This window comes from Siniperca chuatsi, linkage group LG6 (genome assembly GCF_020085105.1).
Source record: "Siniperca chuatsi isolate FFG_IHB_CAS linkage group LG6, ASM2008510v1, whole genome shotgun sequence".
Classification (NCBI taxonomy): Eukaryota; Metazoa; Chordata; class Actinopteri; order Centrarchiformes; family Sinipercidae; genus Siniperca; species Siniperca chuatsi.
In genome coordinates this window covers 7,447,405-7,464,782 of record NC_058047.1, presented here as the reverse complement: position 1 = coordinate 7,464,782, position 17,378 = coordinate 7,447,405, and the positions used below count along the sequence as shown (strand labels likewise).

The window sequence follows — 17,378 nt, the reverse complement described above, 5'->3', positions numbered from 1 at the left end:
TACTGCCTGAGTTCAGTCTGTTCAAACTGCACTGCTGGACGGTACAAACAAAGTGCAATGCTCACATGAACAGGGCTTGGGGGGGTACGACTCCTCCTGTTATATCATTCTGTAGACCCAACAGATTCTCAGACAGACACTGAGCAGGGTCAGTTTGTTCTTATATAACACAACCTTGGACGCTCTCTCTCCTGACTTTGTGTGCTTTGGAATGCCATTCTGCAGCAAGCTAGCTTGCTTTCATTTGATCTGGCTAAGCCATACACTTGACTGATTCTGAGAGGGGGGAAAAAGATTAAGTCCACGAGTAGCAATGAGTATGGGAGTATGCCAAGAATCTTAAGTGCTGCTCTGAATGGGCTGGGATTAGACACCATGCAAGAAGGACAATGACTATTATTGTATACAATGGGCTGTATACAAAGAATGCATTCCCGGGGAAGCTTTTATCACACAGCAAAATAGCAATACCAAATTATCCTAATTCATTAGCAGTTGCCTTTAAAAATGAATTAGTTGCATTGGTCTCTGTTGGCTCTTAAACTGCAGGGGTCTGCTAAAGAGTTGTAAACAGCCCTGCAAAGTAGGGAGGGTTTAAGTCTCCTTTCCAGGTTTCAATTTAACAGGCATTAAGAAATACTATTATGAGGTAGAAATAGGGGAAGGACAGGAAATAGGGGTAACATAGTTGCTACTGTGGTCATAGAAACTTCAAAGTCAGTTTTCCAGCTACTGAAACAGTGTGTTGCTACTGTCACAAACGCCACTTGACTCCCGCTCTGGTGTTTTCATTATTGATGTTTACTTGAGCTCAGATTGGTTCTGTAAGTTTAATTATGACCCAGACGTGCATGAAACCCAGGCAATATGAAATGTATAATTACAGAACACAGTAAGTATCGGTCTGAAAAGGATGTGTGTTATTTTTCTTTCTGAGACGCAAGGTCTGATGGCAGATGCTTGCACCTGGTACAAATACCTACAGTACAGTTTGAACTGGGGTAGGGAGAGCAGAGCTCAGGGGCAACGACAAGGAAGGGTTTCTTTTTTGATCCAGGTAGAGGGAGCGGCTCAGGAATGCAGCAGTGGCTCAGAAAGCAGACATCCTGATGGGCGGCAGATGTTGGAAAATATTTCAGAGCAACATGTTCACTTTAGCTAAGAAGATTTTCCAAATATACACAAACACTCCCAAGTACTCACTTGTATCCACAAAAGGCATTTTATCTCCTCACAAACAACTATAAAAACATGTCTATCTGAAGCTACATGGCACTCCTGCACAACTTTCCTGCTGGAAATAAGTCTTAATCGAGTGTATTTAATAAGAGGTTGAGCAGGACACATTGCCTTTGATTGAGCTGCATACCGCACAGGATGTGCCTACTGAGGTTTTACAGATTGCTCACATGAAAGGCTTCTGAGGTTTACCTAATCACAAAGATGTGTGGCTACCTTTTACAGCCCAGATTTACAGTCCAAACACTTTCAGGGAGCCCTGTTTTTGCTCTTTCCCTTTCTATTGCTTCCTAAAGAAGAAAATTTCCATCTAGGCCCTTCAGAGTTTGGAAAGGACCGTGCAATCAGACTGCCATTTGTCTTGTTAACACAATACAGATAACTTGGTTATGTAATGGCATCTTTATGTTATGTGAGCAGTCCTTTCGGTCATCCGTAGCATTCCTTTATAAAGTACAGACAAGCACAGTGGCAAGGTTAACAATCCCTCAGCCTGAACTGTCTCAGAGAACCCAAAAAATTGTGGTGTCCCAGCCAACACAGCACAAACCTGTAAAAACTATTGCTCTCAGACACACAGGCAAACAAGGCTCTCACACACATGCGCCCCTGCAATTAAATCACTCAGCGACTACCTCATTCCCTGAACCTAAAATGTTTATATGACAAAGACATTAGCATTAGGGCTTCATCAAGCACTACGTAATGCTGTGCAACCAGAAGCTAACAGGGTCGAGAGTGGCCATTACAACATGCTGGAAGCTGCTGAGCACTGATGTCAGCTATTTTACAGCCCCCTTGTCTATAACCTCAGGTTAATATTCACTGTTATAAGAACCCAGGGGCAAGAAGCAAGGAGGATTAGAGGCTGGCCACCAAGTACAAATGCAGAGGCAGCCACTTGTTTTAAAAAGCACCATCTGCTGGACAAAATAGGAAAAGGTGTTTGGAATATATTTAGACAGACTCACCTGATTAAATCTGCACAAGACTCATTGCTATCAAATGCACAGCTAAAACTAGCTAAACATCTTAATTATGATATTATGATGTATTTGCTTATTACATGTTACATTGCTCACTGAAACAAATAAAGTGATGTAAAAGACATCCATTTGCCAAATCCTGACAGGGTGTGGGACCCTCGTTGCAATCAGCATGAACACACACACACACACACACACACACACACACACACACACGGTGACAGTGATGCAACTCTTCTGACACACCCATGAGATCCCCATCTGCAATTACATAAGAATAACTGATGAGAAGGCTTAGGGAAAAATCAGAGTCAATTCCCTCCCAGGCTGTTGGATTGTTCAGTCTGTCCCCAGAGAGCCGCTGGCTACTGGAGTGATTATTTGCTCAAACAAGCTGAGCATTGATGGGAGAGGCAGCACTGAGTCTTTGGGCGTCTTGAGTCTCAGCCCAATGGAGACAATGTTGGACTGAATAATCTCCAAGGGGGCACATATCGTCAACAGCTGAGCTAATGTTGGCATATGCTGCTCTCACTATTGTTTAAAACGGGCAGACCAATGAGATCACATAATCAGAAGCTGTAATTCTGCCTTCACTTCCCTTAAAATGTTAAAGGGATTTGACACTACAGCTTCTTTCTTTTAACGATTATGTTTGCCTCCAAAAATGGCTAAAATGTGCAACATTATGGATATAAAATATGGAACCTGGACGGACTAAATGCAGAGGTGGTATTTAATACCACTTCACTCTGCCTACTGGCTTTGTTTTTCAGTATGCTGAACTATGTTCTTTGTCACTTAAAGTGAACGAAATCAGTCCAAATAAGTGTAAACGAAACACTTTATTTAGAAAGCCCAATGTTGATACTGAACAGGTGACACAGAGCGAAAGTTCAATCAAGTTTTACCTACATTTTTGCTGCATCTCCAACTTCAGCCCACCGTCAAACTCTAATATATGTCCCTTTAATATATATCTACAATCCCTGAATATCTACAGACTTAAAGACTACAGTCTTTAATACTATACTATCACCTGTAGATATTTAAATGATATCATTACTCTGTATTAAGTAAATTTACAGCAGGCAAATCTTGTGACCACTACTTTCCAAAAGAAAGAGCTGCTACCTTCTGTGTTCCATGTAGATATGCTTGACAATTCAACTTTTAGTGAATGCTGGTCACATAAATGCAGAGAAGCTATATTAATTTCTTTCACAGATCATTTAAAACTTCACCACAATGATTGATGTCATAAAACACTATTTTCTTGGTTAGCATTTAAAAATGTCATTTGAACTCTTTAGCAGTGGTTGGCCTCAGGATCAGGACTTCGCTTTGTTCCTATGGAACATTAAGTGACAAGAGTGATGTATTTTCCAACTCTTTTGTCTCCCCATGCTGGGTAATTGCAGCCTGGTTTCCACTATTGTGAAGGGATGAGGGCTAGTAAGGCCTTAGTCATTATATCGGCACCCACTTTCCGCTGTAACACAAGTTCTGATTTCTTCTGCATCTTTTGATCTTTGGAGCTGACAATGGTTGTGTCATGGAAATGTAGCTAATGAGTGGCAACTCTGGCTCTAGGGTTCGTGCAGTAAAAAAGCCCCTGTCACAAACTGCAATTAAGTAAACACACAAAGAAACATCTAGAAATTTAAGGAAAGAAGCACATACACACATACACTGACAGACTTAGCAGAACAAATGGTAAGGCACAATGTGATGACAATCAGGATGTTGCATGAGAATGAAAAATGGCCATGTTTTATCTCAGAGTTGTAAAGACATCATGATGCATAATTAATAGAAGTGTTGAGGGTTTCAGCACATATCAAGCTTTTTGAATGTCATATCCCAGGCCAGGTGAGATATATAATCCCCTTCAGCATATTCTAGGCACATGGGGCAGCATCTTGGACACTTGGAGGTACTGAGTCTCATTCCATTTGCTTCACACTCAGCCACACATTACCCCAGGACAGAAATGTTAGCCAAAAACAAGATCAAACATGGCAGATCAGATGATATGAATTAATCATCATTGGCCATTTTGGCCTAAGGTGTTTGTTTTGGACAGTCCATGACAGGCATAAATTTACACTAACAAGTCCCCCTGCAGAACTATAGCGTCCCTAAGCGGCGCCCTCTCCAGGACCCCCACTCACTGACTCCAAGAAGGCCATATACTTTGAACTACTGAATGGCAGCTTCTCCTCTGCGACACACAATTTGAATCGAGGTGACACTGTTGTTCTCTGGTAAAAACTTAAGACAGCAGTGCTCAGCCAGGGACTATGAGTATGCCCACAAAAGGAGACAGCTTAGCACCTATCCAGGACTTTGGTTTAAGTGCTGATGTCGGGGTGCTTTGGTGGCCTTTAACATGTCATTCCTATTCTCTCTCCCTCCCCTTTTCCTGTTGTCTCTCTCCAAGGCCCTTTTTTAAATTTTTAAATTTATTTTTTTTAACAAAGTGCTGATGCTGCGTGTTAGGGTAGGCCCATTTATTAGATACCTAGTTACTGCTTCACACCTGCTTCCAGGAACTTGATCCAGGAACATGATTTCCCTGATCTGGCAGAGTCACTCCCTCCAAAAATGATGTAGGTTCTTTGAATCGAGTGTAGTGTGACCCGCCACCGGAGACCAGTTAGCTTTGGGAGATCCTACCATGAGATATTGACAACACAGCTCCTACGGTCATGGGGGCATGCAAACGCCTCCACCAAGATAAAATGACACCACTTTTTTTGGTCACGCTATTTAAATGGTAAAATAACTGCAAATCATTCTGTATGTGCTTGAATGCAGTCTCAGAAATTGCATTATTATTTCAACCAGATGCAATTTAAGGTATGCTGCGGGGAAATGAGAGTTGAGGTTAGATTGATGGTTACATGTCATTGGGATCATTTAGTACTCCCTTTTTACCTTGTAAACTAATAAATTGCTAATATTCTGTCATGTCTGCATTTAGATTAAAGCAGCGACAATAATATAGTAGAGAGAAAATATGATCAGAAAGTCTCATGACGCAATGTCAGGTGCTCTAAAAACAACTTCACCGCGATAACTCGAGGCTGATGATAAAAGAACAACAGACAATGAGCAGGCTCTGACTGTCAGATTGACACAAGACAGACAAAAGGGAACAAGTGAATCACTTCCTGCAAACAACTTCATGGGGATCAGTCGCCGAGGTGACTGTGGTGACAACATTGCTGGTCTGTTTGTGTTGCAGTGTAAAAGTGACGTTTGTTTATCCTAAGTTCAATCAGCCAAAGGCTCTGGAGCACTCTGCTCAATCTGTCCTAAAGGATGATTTAATAAGTTAGTAATACTCATGCAGTGTGCAAACTACATACAGTCCCCCCACAAATTTAGGCTTTATCTTACATGTGACTTGCATGTTATGAGTATGGATTTATGAGGGAAACATTTGGGAAAATCCCAGATTTTGCCTGTGCATCTTGAAAAGGTGATGTTTTTGTTGACCAAAGACAACATGTGGTATTACAAACTAACTGTCATCTGATTTTACATTAGCACTATGAGCTCGACAATGAACAGATGATAGAAAACCACTGTGGTAGAGCTTTTCTTTTTAGGAAAAACAGATTTAGTAGAACTTCTCTAAGCTTGGAACTGTGAGATAAGCGAAATCGGTTTAATGTCAATTCAAAATATGCATGCAAAATTGTAGACTTGGTTGCAGATGTAAAGTATTTTGAACACTGAAAATGTTTTCCATACATTTTGGAGGTTCTGCTTGATAAATAACTCTTAGTGTGCCTAATGACAACTACTCCATGTGCCATGTGAAAATGGGTGACATCAGTCTCTGGAAACATGATTTTGTGCTTCAGTACCTGCCTTTCCTGGTGCAGTTCTCCCAACATTAGCCTGTTTCTGGATAAGGCCACCAAAGCAAAGCTGTGTCCCGAAGCTGGTGTCATAAAGACCAGCTCTGCATGCAGCACAATTGAGCCCTGCCCACCAAATCAAGACAAAGTAAGTGAAAACCAACTACAGAAATTTCAAAGGGCAATTTACTTAAACTGGAGGAATAATTTCCAATGCCTGTGTTCTCCACGGACTAAAAACAGCTCAAAGTTACTTTTAACAGCAAAGAGAAACAAAAGCAGAGCTTTTGTGTGGTCACATTGAGTGACTTTACTGAGATAGAAAATTAAGAGAACTGCTAAAATAAAATGGGTGGTAATTCAGCACTGGCAAAGCCATCACAAAATAAGGAACAGACCAGAGGTACCAGAGGTTACTACTTACTTACTTGTACTTTCATCTACTTGGTGATATGTTACATTAGTTTCTACACAGTGCAAACAGTGAATTAATCTGTTCAAAAAGGTACCTCATAGTTAAATACAGTATGTTTTTGATTCTGTATGGACAACAGATTTTGAATCCTATCTGACTGTTAAGACTGTTGGTGGCGTGAGAAGGCCTAACACTGCACCATTGAGGCCTGGCTGGAGGACACAGCATCCCTGTTGCTTGTTTAAAAGACTAGTTTGACATTTTGGGGAATACGCTTTTTCGCTTTCTTGCTGAGAGATGGATGAAAAGATCAATAACACTGTCATATCTGTCTGGTAAATATGAAGATGGAGCAAGCAGCCGGTTAGCTAAGTCTAGCATAAAGACTGGAAACAGGGGGACACAGCTAGCCTGGCTCTGTCTGTTTATCAGTACCTTTAGACCCTAAGTGTTAAAACAGCAATTTGTGGATGTTTGTATGGGGGATATGTGTGAGACTACGTCTGGTGGATTTTGGCAAAGCCAGGCAAGCCGTTTCCCTCTGTTTCCAGTCTTTATAGGCTAAGCTAAGTTAACCAGCTGCTGGCTGTAGCCTTGTATCTATCAGACTGACATGAGAGTGGTATCGATCTTCTCATTTCCAGGCTGAAGACCATGGGTGACCGGGCCTTTTCTGTTATGGCCCCCACTCTCTGGAACAACCTTCCTGAGATCAGACTGGCGAGCTCCATATGCTCTTTTAAATTCCTCTTTAAAACACATTTTTATAAGTGTGCTTTCACAAGGTTTGAGGTCTGACTTTACTTTAAGTCACTTCTTAAAACCTACAAAGGCATTCTCTTAACTCTTATTTTATTATTATATACATTTTAGTTTTATTATACTCTCATATATAATTCATTTTGCTCAATGCTGTGTAACGGCTATGCTGTTTTTAAATTGTTTTATCAGTTTGTCTACTAGTCTTATTTTATTTTTATTTTGTAAAGCACTTGGTAACTTTGTTTTGAAGTGCTATATAAATAAAGTTTATTATTATTATTATTATTAAATTGTAGGCAAAAAGGTGAATAAGCATATTTCCCCAAATGTCACACTATTCCGTTAAACCTTTGCATGGTTAAAACTTGTCAGCCCATTTTTGTAAATTTTTCGTATATCGATCGTATATATAAGGTCCAAGAAAAAGCTACAGGAAACAATATTTCTGCATAGGCAATGCTTTGCGCTGATGATGTTTATTCAGCAAACTGTATGAAGGCCCAACTGAATATTATATATGAACACACTGTTCAAAATGTATGGCAAAAGCTGAATATGGACATTAAAATTGCCCTTTTAAGACCAGGAGTAAATGAGTTAGGGGTTTCTGCATCCTCCCTCGCAGAGGGATGCGCAGTCAGATGTGAGATCATCGCCTCTAACTGCAAAAGGGTGGAAAATGCGTCACCACGGGCCAGACATCAAAGAGAGCCTGTCCATAGGGGTTAACATCCAAAAGAGGTTAGCAGAGGTTATAAAAACACATCTATAAACACAGGCCCCACCAATGAGCCATACTGTCAGTTATTACTGGCACTCTGTTGTTGTAATAAACTAACATTAGGTAAGAATACGGTGTGTGGAGGCACCACATGCGTAAAAACATTCACACAGGGAGACACCCCAGAGGTGTCAGAAAAACGAGCATGTCAACATTAACTTTTATTAGCTGATGGAAAAATGAGACTAAAGGTCTTACTGAAGCTTGACAGAAAGGAGAAATTTGGTGAACTTCAAAGGTGATGGAGGCACAGCGTGGGGCTGGTTTCCCTTGGTTTTCAATTAAAATAAATAGTCAACAGAAGAACACATTACCTAATGAGCGTTAAAACACAAAGATATGTACTTTTGAGAGTAATGTGTTACTCTGTTACTCTATAACTGCTGAGCTTTCTAATAATAATAATAATAATAATGGCAAAATAATAAGGCGTTTTTCAAGATACTCAAAGACGCTTTAGATGACGAGTTAAAAAATAAATAGCTAAAAACAAACTAAAGGCACAAGGTAGCACAGGATATTAAATCAAACATTAAAAGCCATTTGTTTACATTTCACATTTATTACGTGTACTTGAGCTATCAACCACATCACATGATCTTCATCAGTAGATGGAGTTTGTCCAGTTGTACAGATTTGAAGATATAGAAGAACACTTGGATTTCTCATCCATGTTGGCTTAAAAAAATGAGTTTCAAGGTCCTCACTATTGACCTTGGCACCTCAAGGTCCATTTATTAGGTGTTCTGGAGCTTTCAATCATTTCACATGATCATTATGAACAGATGGAGTCTGATGAAGATGATCAAAAGCTCCAGAAAAGCTAATAAATAGACCATAAGATAGGGATTTTTAGAGCATCGTGATGAAGATAGTCAACTACAGTTTCCAGGGTAAAGAATGAACTTAAGTTAATTGATAAATACAGTTGAGATTACCTAAAAATTATATTTTTGTTGTATTTGGTCTGATACTAGTGTCAGTATCCACCACAGATGTGCAGCAGTAGAACACAAATACCAAAAGATTTCCAAAAAATGTCTTTATTTAAGAAATCATGTTTCCAGACAGATCAGCTAAACCTAAAATATGAACATTAACATTGAAATGATTCTATGTATATACATACAAACATTGTTCCTGTTTCTTAAAACAATCTGTTTAAAACAACTGAAAACACTGTCAGGTTGCACTGGTCCACTGTATACTGACACAAGAATGATGATATGTCAGCTATGTCTGCCTCCACATTAATTTCATCCTGAACATCTGGGTATTATCATTCCAATCCACAGTTGTCAGCAGCCTTAGCTGACTCATTTTCATCATGACAGTGATGGGTATGAACAGGCACCGGCTCTTTAACAGCATCCTCCTTAGTCATGCTGACCTCAGCACACTCTCTGGCAGATGAACTGTCATCAGTGGACCCAGTGATGTCCTCATTTATACACTGATCCCTGCTGCAGTCACTGTGTTTATTAATACCATCATCAACATTAACTGTCTGATGATTATCTTTAATCACCTCCATGTCATTAGCAGGGATTTTGGCACCATCACAGCTCTTACCACATGAGGTATTTTCTTCAGCATTTCCTTTATCTTTCTCCTCCTCTTTCTCTTCATCGCTACTGTCTATGAGCTCTCCCTCCTCTGACACTTCTTCCCCTGCTTCTCTCTTGGCCCTTTTCTCTTGTGGGGGTTCAGTTTCAGGGCTGGACTCTGGGGTTCCTGTCCAGATGTTGGTTCCCCCCAGGGTGCAAGCCCCTTGTAGGGATGGTGAAACTTGGGTCACGTCCTCCTCCTCCTCCTCCTCTTGGTCCGCCCCTGTGTCCTTTGTTGCAAAACTACTGCAGGCTGATGCAGGTTCGGCTGAAACAATATGACCCCATTTGTGTAAAAAAAAAAAGAATAATTAAACATGGCTCTTGCATCAGTAAATTCTTACGTGTCCAAATGTATAAACAAGTGAAAATGGTTAGAGCACAGCTGGGGTTATGCTTAAACAGAAATGGTGAGAAAGAGGACAGTACAGACAATTTGGGAATGATGACGTTATAGTTTGGCTCCATGCTGGTTTCCAGGATGAGGCAGCGTGCCAAGCAATTAGTTATGCAATAAAGAAGGGTGGACATGTGAAAGAAAGGCAGTAGAATAAATGAGTGTAAAAACGATAATTGTGAATTATAAGCAATTACTCCCAAACATGATCTCCCCCAGTCCATTTGTGGAAAATTCACTTTGAACCTCAGACACTTTTTCCAAGGCATTTTCGCCTGTATCCTAAAGAATGGTTATGCCTATAATATGAAAGATTAATGTAATTCAGCTTTTCTTCTTTGTGTTGTAACATGAGACAATTAAAAAGCAATGCCTGCCCCTGCCTCCCATAAACCATTTATCTTTAGTACGGACCATTAGAAGTAAATTAGAAGTAGAAGTAAAACACACGTATCTTAAGAGTTTGAGTTATGGGTTGAGTGCATTCTCAACTGACCATAGATAAAATTATAGGCCTTTAATCCAATGTTGACTAACATTACTGATGTAAACAAACATTTTCAGCATCAGGACATATTAGAAACTTAGACCTAGTTATTGTCTAGTGTTAATCCTTTCATTAGAGACCTGTCACAAAATTTTTAGGTTACTTGCATAACCCCCGTTCGCTACCCAAGTGGCTGGCAGTTGTGACGTCTCCACCTTTTTATATGGTAGACAGTGTCACTTGTCATTCAAACATCTGTTCTCGCTTCAGAAGCAAAGCTATCTTTACCTGTATAAGAAGGCTAACTAGCTTAATCCTCCTCAGACTGGAGCAGACACCTCTGGCGTGGGGGGTGGGTCGTCAGGGATTCTGACTGCTTTCACCATAGGTAGATTTCAACCTACTCTGGTATGTCTCCAAACAGTAATGTGGCTTTGATTACTAGCTAGCTATGTTTGGCTACACCTAGCAAGCTAACAGTGAGAGAAGCCTGTGGTCACCTCACTGCTAACGCTTTGAGGAATGTGTCCCATAGTGAGACATCGAAAAGAATGCTGTGAAAGAGAACAGAGTAATTGTGTTTAGATTTTATTCTTTAAATGGGGCAAGCTTTTTGTTTACATTTTGTTCATGAATTACTACTTAAACCATTTCTCCCTCTGTGGAGCACCTACAAAAGGGTAACTACATTTGGAATAGTGACATTAAAATGTAATTTAACAGTCTGACCCATATAACAGCAAGGTAAAAAATTCATCAAAGAGATGTTGGCTCAGGGTCAATGAGGCTACAAAAAATAAATAAAAATAAGAGTCAGCTTTGACTGGCTGAATGTAGTTTAAACCAGAATACTGACCGGCTGCATGCTGCATGAGTTGGAGCCTGCTAGACCTTCAACATTACTTTACCCTCACTGGATATTCCACTGCCACAGTGTCCGATTGCTCTTTATCACTTCCTGCCCAGCTTCCCAGGCTATGCCATGTGCAATTATCAGGATGTTTCAATGGCTATTATAGCAAAACAGTGTGGCACCAAGGCCTTATCACTGAAAACACACACACACACACACACACACACAAACTAAAATGACCTCATTCGTCATTCAGCCCATCTGGGTCTGACAGTATGATGATACTGGGTTAGCGTGGTCTTTGTGACCATACTAACTCTACTCAGATACACAAGAGTTTGACCACACTGTGAGCAAATCGCCCTTTTCATGATATACAGTCCTACTTTGTCATGACTCTTCTTAGCTCTAAACATTCGGCACTGGAAGAGACTGACAAACAGGTGAGAAAACCACAGGCTGAACTCCTGTTTTCTCATCTTCTGTCATTTCACAACTCATGAGGTCACTGTTCAACAGTAAGCCATGTTTGATCCTCTTTTTGGACATGGTCGTTGTTGAGGTTAAGTTGGTGTGTGTGATGCTGTGCAGAACACCCTCATTTCCGTTGGGGTAGCATGTTGCCATAGTGAAAAATAAGGGAACAGGGAGTCTTGAAGTCTCAGCTGGAGAAACCAGGACATGATACAATGCTGCTGGAATTGGGGAAGTGGAGAGGGGTTGGCGTTTTGGAGCTACGTAGGGTTTCACTCATGTCAAATATCCACCCTTTTGTTTAGTTACAGAAAATAAAAATAAAAATAATTTTTTTTGCTAATAAGGCGGTTAGCTTTGGTGCACAAATTAGCTTAAGGGCAGGATTTAGGAAAGTTATGACACTTAAAACTAGATATGGGTGTTTTTTTACCTGGTCCTTTCAGTGGATAGTCCTTCCAATGATCTCTGAGTACAACATGCAGCACAGGATATTCAATCAGTGTTTTGTAGCTCAGGTTGTCCCTTAGGCTTCTGTGAATGTCCAACTCATGGTACCTATTTCAGATAAAATTGAGGCACAAAAAACACAGAGGTGATTACAAGACAACTCAGTTATAGCAGTTATGCTGATATTAGGCTCATTGTAGGTAATTTCAAGTTTTTAGGTGTTAGGAAGCAAAAAAGACTCTTTAACTGGCAGCTGTAGCTCTTTATTTCCAGCCGCCTGTGGCACGTTGGTGGCAGAGAATCTTTTGAGGATTGATAGAGATTTGAGTCATGGCTTGGCACATCCTGGTTGGTGTTTGTCTCAAGAGATGGAAATTAACTTTACCAAGAATCAACAACATCTCTCACGAGCACAGGAAAGGGCTCTCTTACCCCTCCTTTAGTTCTTTGTATGAGATGACATCAGTCTAGTCTTGTCTCTAAGTAGTCCTGTCATGCATTAGGGATGGTCATAAATCACCAGACTAAATAGTTAACTGGATTCTTGGGAAACAGGGCTTGCCTCTACACTCAACTGATTCAGAACCATCCAGCTTAGGCTGTCATCACCAAAATACAAGGCATCATATATTTTGGATGTATTTAGTAACTGGCACAATCCCCACTGTCAAACCCATGCCAGACTAAAGATTATTGAGCCATTGTTTGCTTTGCTAAAAGCCCAAGCAGACTGAGAACCGTGGTAAACACCCACTCCCAAAGCCAATCAAAGCACTCTGCTATAATGTGACATTTACAGGTCTTTACTGGCAGGCCAGCTTCCAAGAAGCCCTGCCTCCTGGAAGAGTCTCTCTTAGGTGGGCTAAAGATCATTTTGCATGGTCCCACAAATAAATGGCAAAATGTGTTGGCACTTCCTGCAGGACAGGATAAAGAAAATAAGTTATAGCCTGTGGGTCTCAAAACACACAGGAAATTTCTTGCCACAGTACAACAAATGGTTGCAGGGTATTTCTGGCACATCACCACATCAGAAGAATAGAAATAACCTATGTAAAGATGGACACAATATTTGGTACATGGATTCTGGGGTAGATATAAAAGGGCACCATTGATAGGATCAAAGGTTAAGCAGTGAAACCAGTTTGTAAAGCTGGTATGTGTAAAGTAATTAAAGAAAATATTGCAGCAAGCAAAAGCAGGATATCTCAATAGACTGCATTCATTTACAATGTGCATACCAGACAAATACTGTTTCCATTCGATTTGTTTTTATTTTTTTATATGTCTAACTTGTAATAAATTAATGTTGCCGGATGTTTTTTATGTTTGTGAATATACAAGCTAAAATAAAAGTGTAAACAACAGTGAAAGAGGGGTAAGATGGCAAAGCAGATTGAGGCTCCCTGTGGTGTTGAAGGGATTGTTAAAGCTCTGGCCATTTCTAGAAACACAGCTGGATGACTCAGTCAAGAAAACGCACACATCTGGTCTCTATATAGTGTTCTAGTGAATGAACAGAACAGAGGGCAAGACTGATGTTCTCTTCAGGGAGGTTCCTATCGTTTTCCCCTCCACTGCTGAGACCCATCAGCAAGGATATAGCAGTGGTAAGGTGTAAGGATGAAGAAACACTGCAAATATTTTGATAATGAATAGACATCATTGGTGGTAGAAGAAGAAGAAGAAGGAGAAGAAGGAAGAAGAAGAAGAAGGAGAAGAAGAAGAAGAAGAAGGAAGAAGGAAGAAGAAGAAGAAGAAGAAGGAAGAAGGAAGAAAGAAGGAAGAAGGAAGAAGAAGAAGAAGAAGAAGGAGAAGAAGGAAGAAGAAGAAGAAGGAGAAGAAGAAGGAAGAAGGAAGAAGAAGAAGAAGGAAGAAGGAAGAAAGAAGGAAGAAGAATAATAATGATAATAATAATAATAATAATAATAACATGGACATCTACTAGTTGGTACCAGCATTGTTTTGTGAAATTAACTCACTGTATCATATTCTAAGAAAAATGTCCTTGTTTGGGTTTATGTTGAATTTGGACACTGTTGCTGACTGCAAGATTGATTACTTGGTCATTTTTATGTCAGGTTTTTTGTTGTTGTTACCAACACTATGTCCTTATGCAATGACAGACCTGGGCCTCATTTATAAATGTTGTGAATGCACAAATCGGACCTTGAAAGATGCATTTACAGCTTATGTTGGCTAAAGTTGGAATGTATAAAAACCAAAGTTGATATGATAATCTGCAGATCTCTGAATTATGTGAGCCAAACATATAGTATGCACATTATGGAACAGAAAGTGAACTTCAAATGTTTCAATGACATTGAAATTCATTATGACTGCATCAAATTAAAATACAAAAACTACTGATAATCCTGGTCACCCTTTTTGAATATATAGTAGGTTTATCCATTTTGCATGTGCATTTTGGATTGACCGTGAGAACAGATGTTATTCATTCCAATGGGGGGTGGGTGACAAAGAGTAATGGACAAACGTCTCCTTGCGGCTATTGAATCTGCTTACCATTGGATCATGGACACTTTGGATTTCTCCAAACTTTGTGTTTAAATCGGACTGTCACTACAAGGAGGTGAACGACGGGAACACAGTCGTAACCAAAATATTTTAGCTTTATTTAGACAGACAACAAAACAATTCTAACTTCTTTTCCACAGCAGAAAGTTTAATTATGGTTTATACTTTAATGATGATTATAGTGTAACATGCCATTTTTCAACCCATTCCTTCCAAAATGTATCATTATATGGGGGCTTTGCTGCTCATGATCACAAAAACATTCACCATTGTTGATTCATTTCACTAATGAGAATCAAGCTACGCAAACCAAGCTTTGCATTTTGGCCATGATACCCGCTCTAGTGTTAGGCGTTACTCCATTTAATTTTGGTGGTTAAGTCCAATTCCTTGCAAGAGCCTGTTACGCTGTCCCAGAGGCAGGGACTGTGTCAGCAAAAATGGTCTGCCAAAATAGGAGAAGAAATTGTCCAAATAAATTCGCTCAACCGTCACAAGGTGCTTATCAGACTGGATCTGAAAACCCCTCCCCCCCCTGACATTTTTTGTAACTATAACAAAACTGGCAATCAAACAAGCATTTCACAGATTAGCGCATCTTGTCCTCACTATGACAGCATGCTTTTCACCCTGCATTCAAGTGTGGGCATTCAGAAGACATACAAAGACTCTTACCTTTAGACGTGGTGTGACGACACAATGTTTGAACTAGTTAGTTTAGAACTTCACTAAATAAGGATGACCACAAATTTATACAGGTATAAATACCGCAATCCAACTGTGACACGCAACAACTACGCAATATAATCTGCTGCTATTAAATCCTTGCTATTTTAGTAATAATACAAAAAACCAGTCCAGCATTGCAAGAGACCTGAGGAAGTATCTGCTGCACAGAAACAAACATGAACATAGTTTTAGGGCAAGCTGAGGGAGAGCAGATCGACATGTTCAGGAGCTAAGCTAAGGAGAGGGCTTTCCACAAATATTTGAGAGAAAGCACAGCTTGGACAGGACAGAAACATCACTGTCTGATGAGTCCACAACACTGGTTAAAAAAACAGAATGCAAGCACACAGGTTTCCTTTTTTGGCTGCAAATGTAAAAACAGCATCTCTACTTCTGACACATCAACAGGCGTAGATGTTCTGTGGGATTCGGCTGGCTGAGAGGAAAAGAAGAGGTTATGGAAAGGAGGAAAGGGCATCCTCTGGATCTCAGGAATGGAATGAATAAAAAACAAACATTAAAAAATAACACAAACAAACATCCAGAAGGGTGTGAATGGTTCTCTTGATACTCTGTCTCCTTTCCAGTAAGAGAATGTTGACTGGTTACACAGCTATATTTAGTTTAGCACAAGAGCTCCTTTTATTGGAGTGGGTTGATATTCCAGTAGACATTCAACAACAAAAACATGCAGTCATACCCTTTGTGTTAGACTTGGCAAACAGCCTCTAAGTAGCCATGGCTACTGCTGTCCATAACTTCATAACATTAAGAATATCTTTCAAAATTGGGGGTTTTCTTCTAAGACTGCATTATTCAAAAAATGTGGAGGCCCCTTTGTGGTTGCAATGCTTTGACCTTGTTTGGGACCCCTAAAATGCAATGTAACCTCAGTCTGGAGGGGGCCTCTCTTCTTGTTAGAGCTATAGTTTGTGGCCATGGTCCTGTTATGTAACTTGCACATAGTTAATGTAAGATCATTCCCCCTTGGACAAGCAACCTAATTTCACCCTACTTCCATTCATCCATCCTCAAAATAATGTTGACAATAAATACATACTAACTTAACAGTCCTTCAGTATGCAACCTATACTCAGGTTATTAAGGTATGACAGGAAAAGGTTACTGAGAGATTTATGCTACTGAATTACTCATTATCACAGACTTGACAGTCGGATTATAACAACTCTTATGACTCATTTATTAACAAATTCTGCAAGGAAATGGCAGGAAATGCCTGCGCCTATGTACCTCTTCATCTTGACGTGACTATTTCATGTGATACCACCCACCTCACTAAATCTGAGTGGCTAAAAAAATAAACAACTAACAGGTGGCTACTATAAATTGGGAGAACTGGTAGAAATTAAAGTGGACAGTGAAGTACATTGAAATATGGCCAGAAATTGAGGTTTTTGACACATATACTGTATGTATAATTGTACCTCAACAAAGAGGAAATGACATTACATTAAACAAAGCCTGAAAGCATATACAATAAGCTACTGCTGACACAACTAAATGCTTTTCTTTGCAACTTTATTTTTCTTGACATTTTCAGGCAAAAAGAAGAGGTTGACATGTCAGGGGTTATATCTTATAATCACATAATGTATATTATTAACCTGTGATCGTGCAGCATTATAAACTACTTTGTTGTCATTATGAAGGTGACACTGTAAAGGTGTGTGGCATCAGAGATAATGACACATTTAAAAGTATTAAAACTTATTAAATTCATGTAAGGGTAAAGGTGACAGCTCATGCTAAATCTTGGCTCGCATGTCA

The 17,378-nt window shown here is 39.8% G+C and overlaps 1 protein-coding gene across 2 annotated transcripts in view; it reads right to left on the bottom strand.

The window, feature by feature from the left end:
* Positions 1 to 9,082: 9,082 nt before the first annotated feature.
* Positions 9,083 to 17,378, bottom strand: part of znhit6 (zinc finger HIT-type containing 6) — a 31,549-nt gene continuing 23,253 nt past the window's right edge. The window contains exons 9-10 of one of the 2 annotated variants that reach the window (XM_044200968.1): positions 12,307 to 12,431; positions 9,083 to 9,930 (exon numbers count right to left, since the gene is read on the bottom strand). In XM_044200968.1, coding sequence (XP_044056903.1) covers positions 9,335 to 9,930; positions 12,307 to 12,431 — 721 coding nt within the window. In that variant the 3' untranslated portion in view covers positions 9,083 to 9,334. The other variant, XM_044200969.1, reaches the window with a different exon arrangement.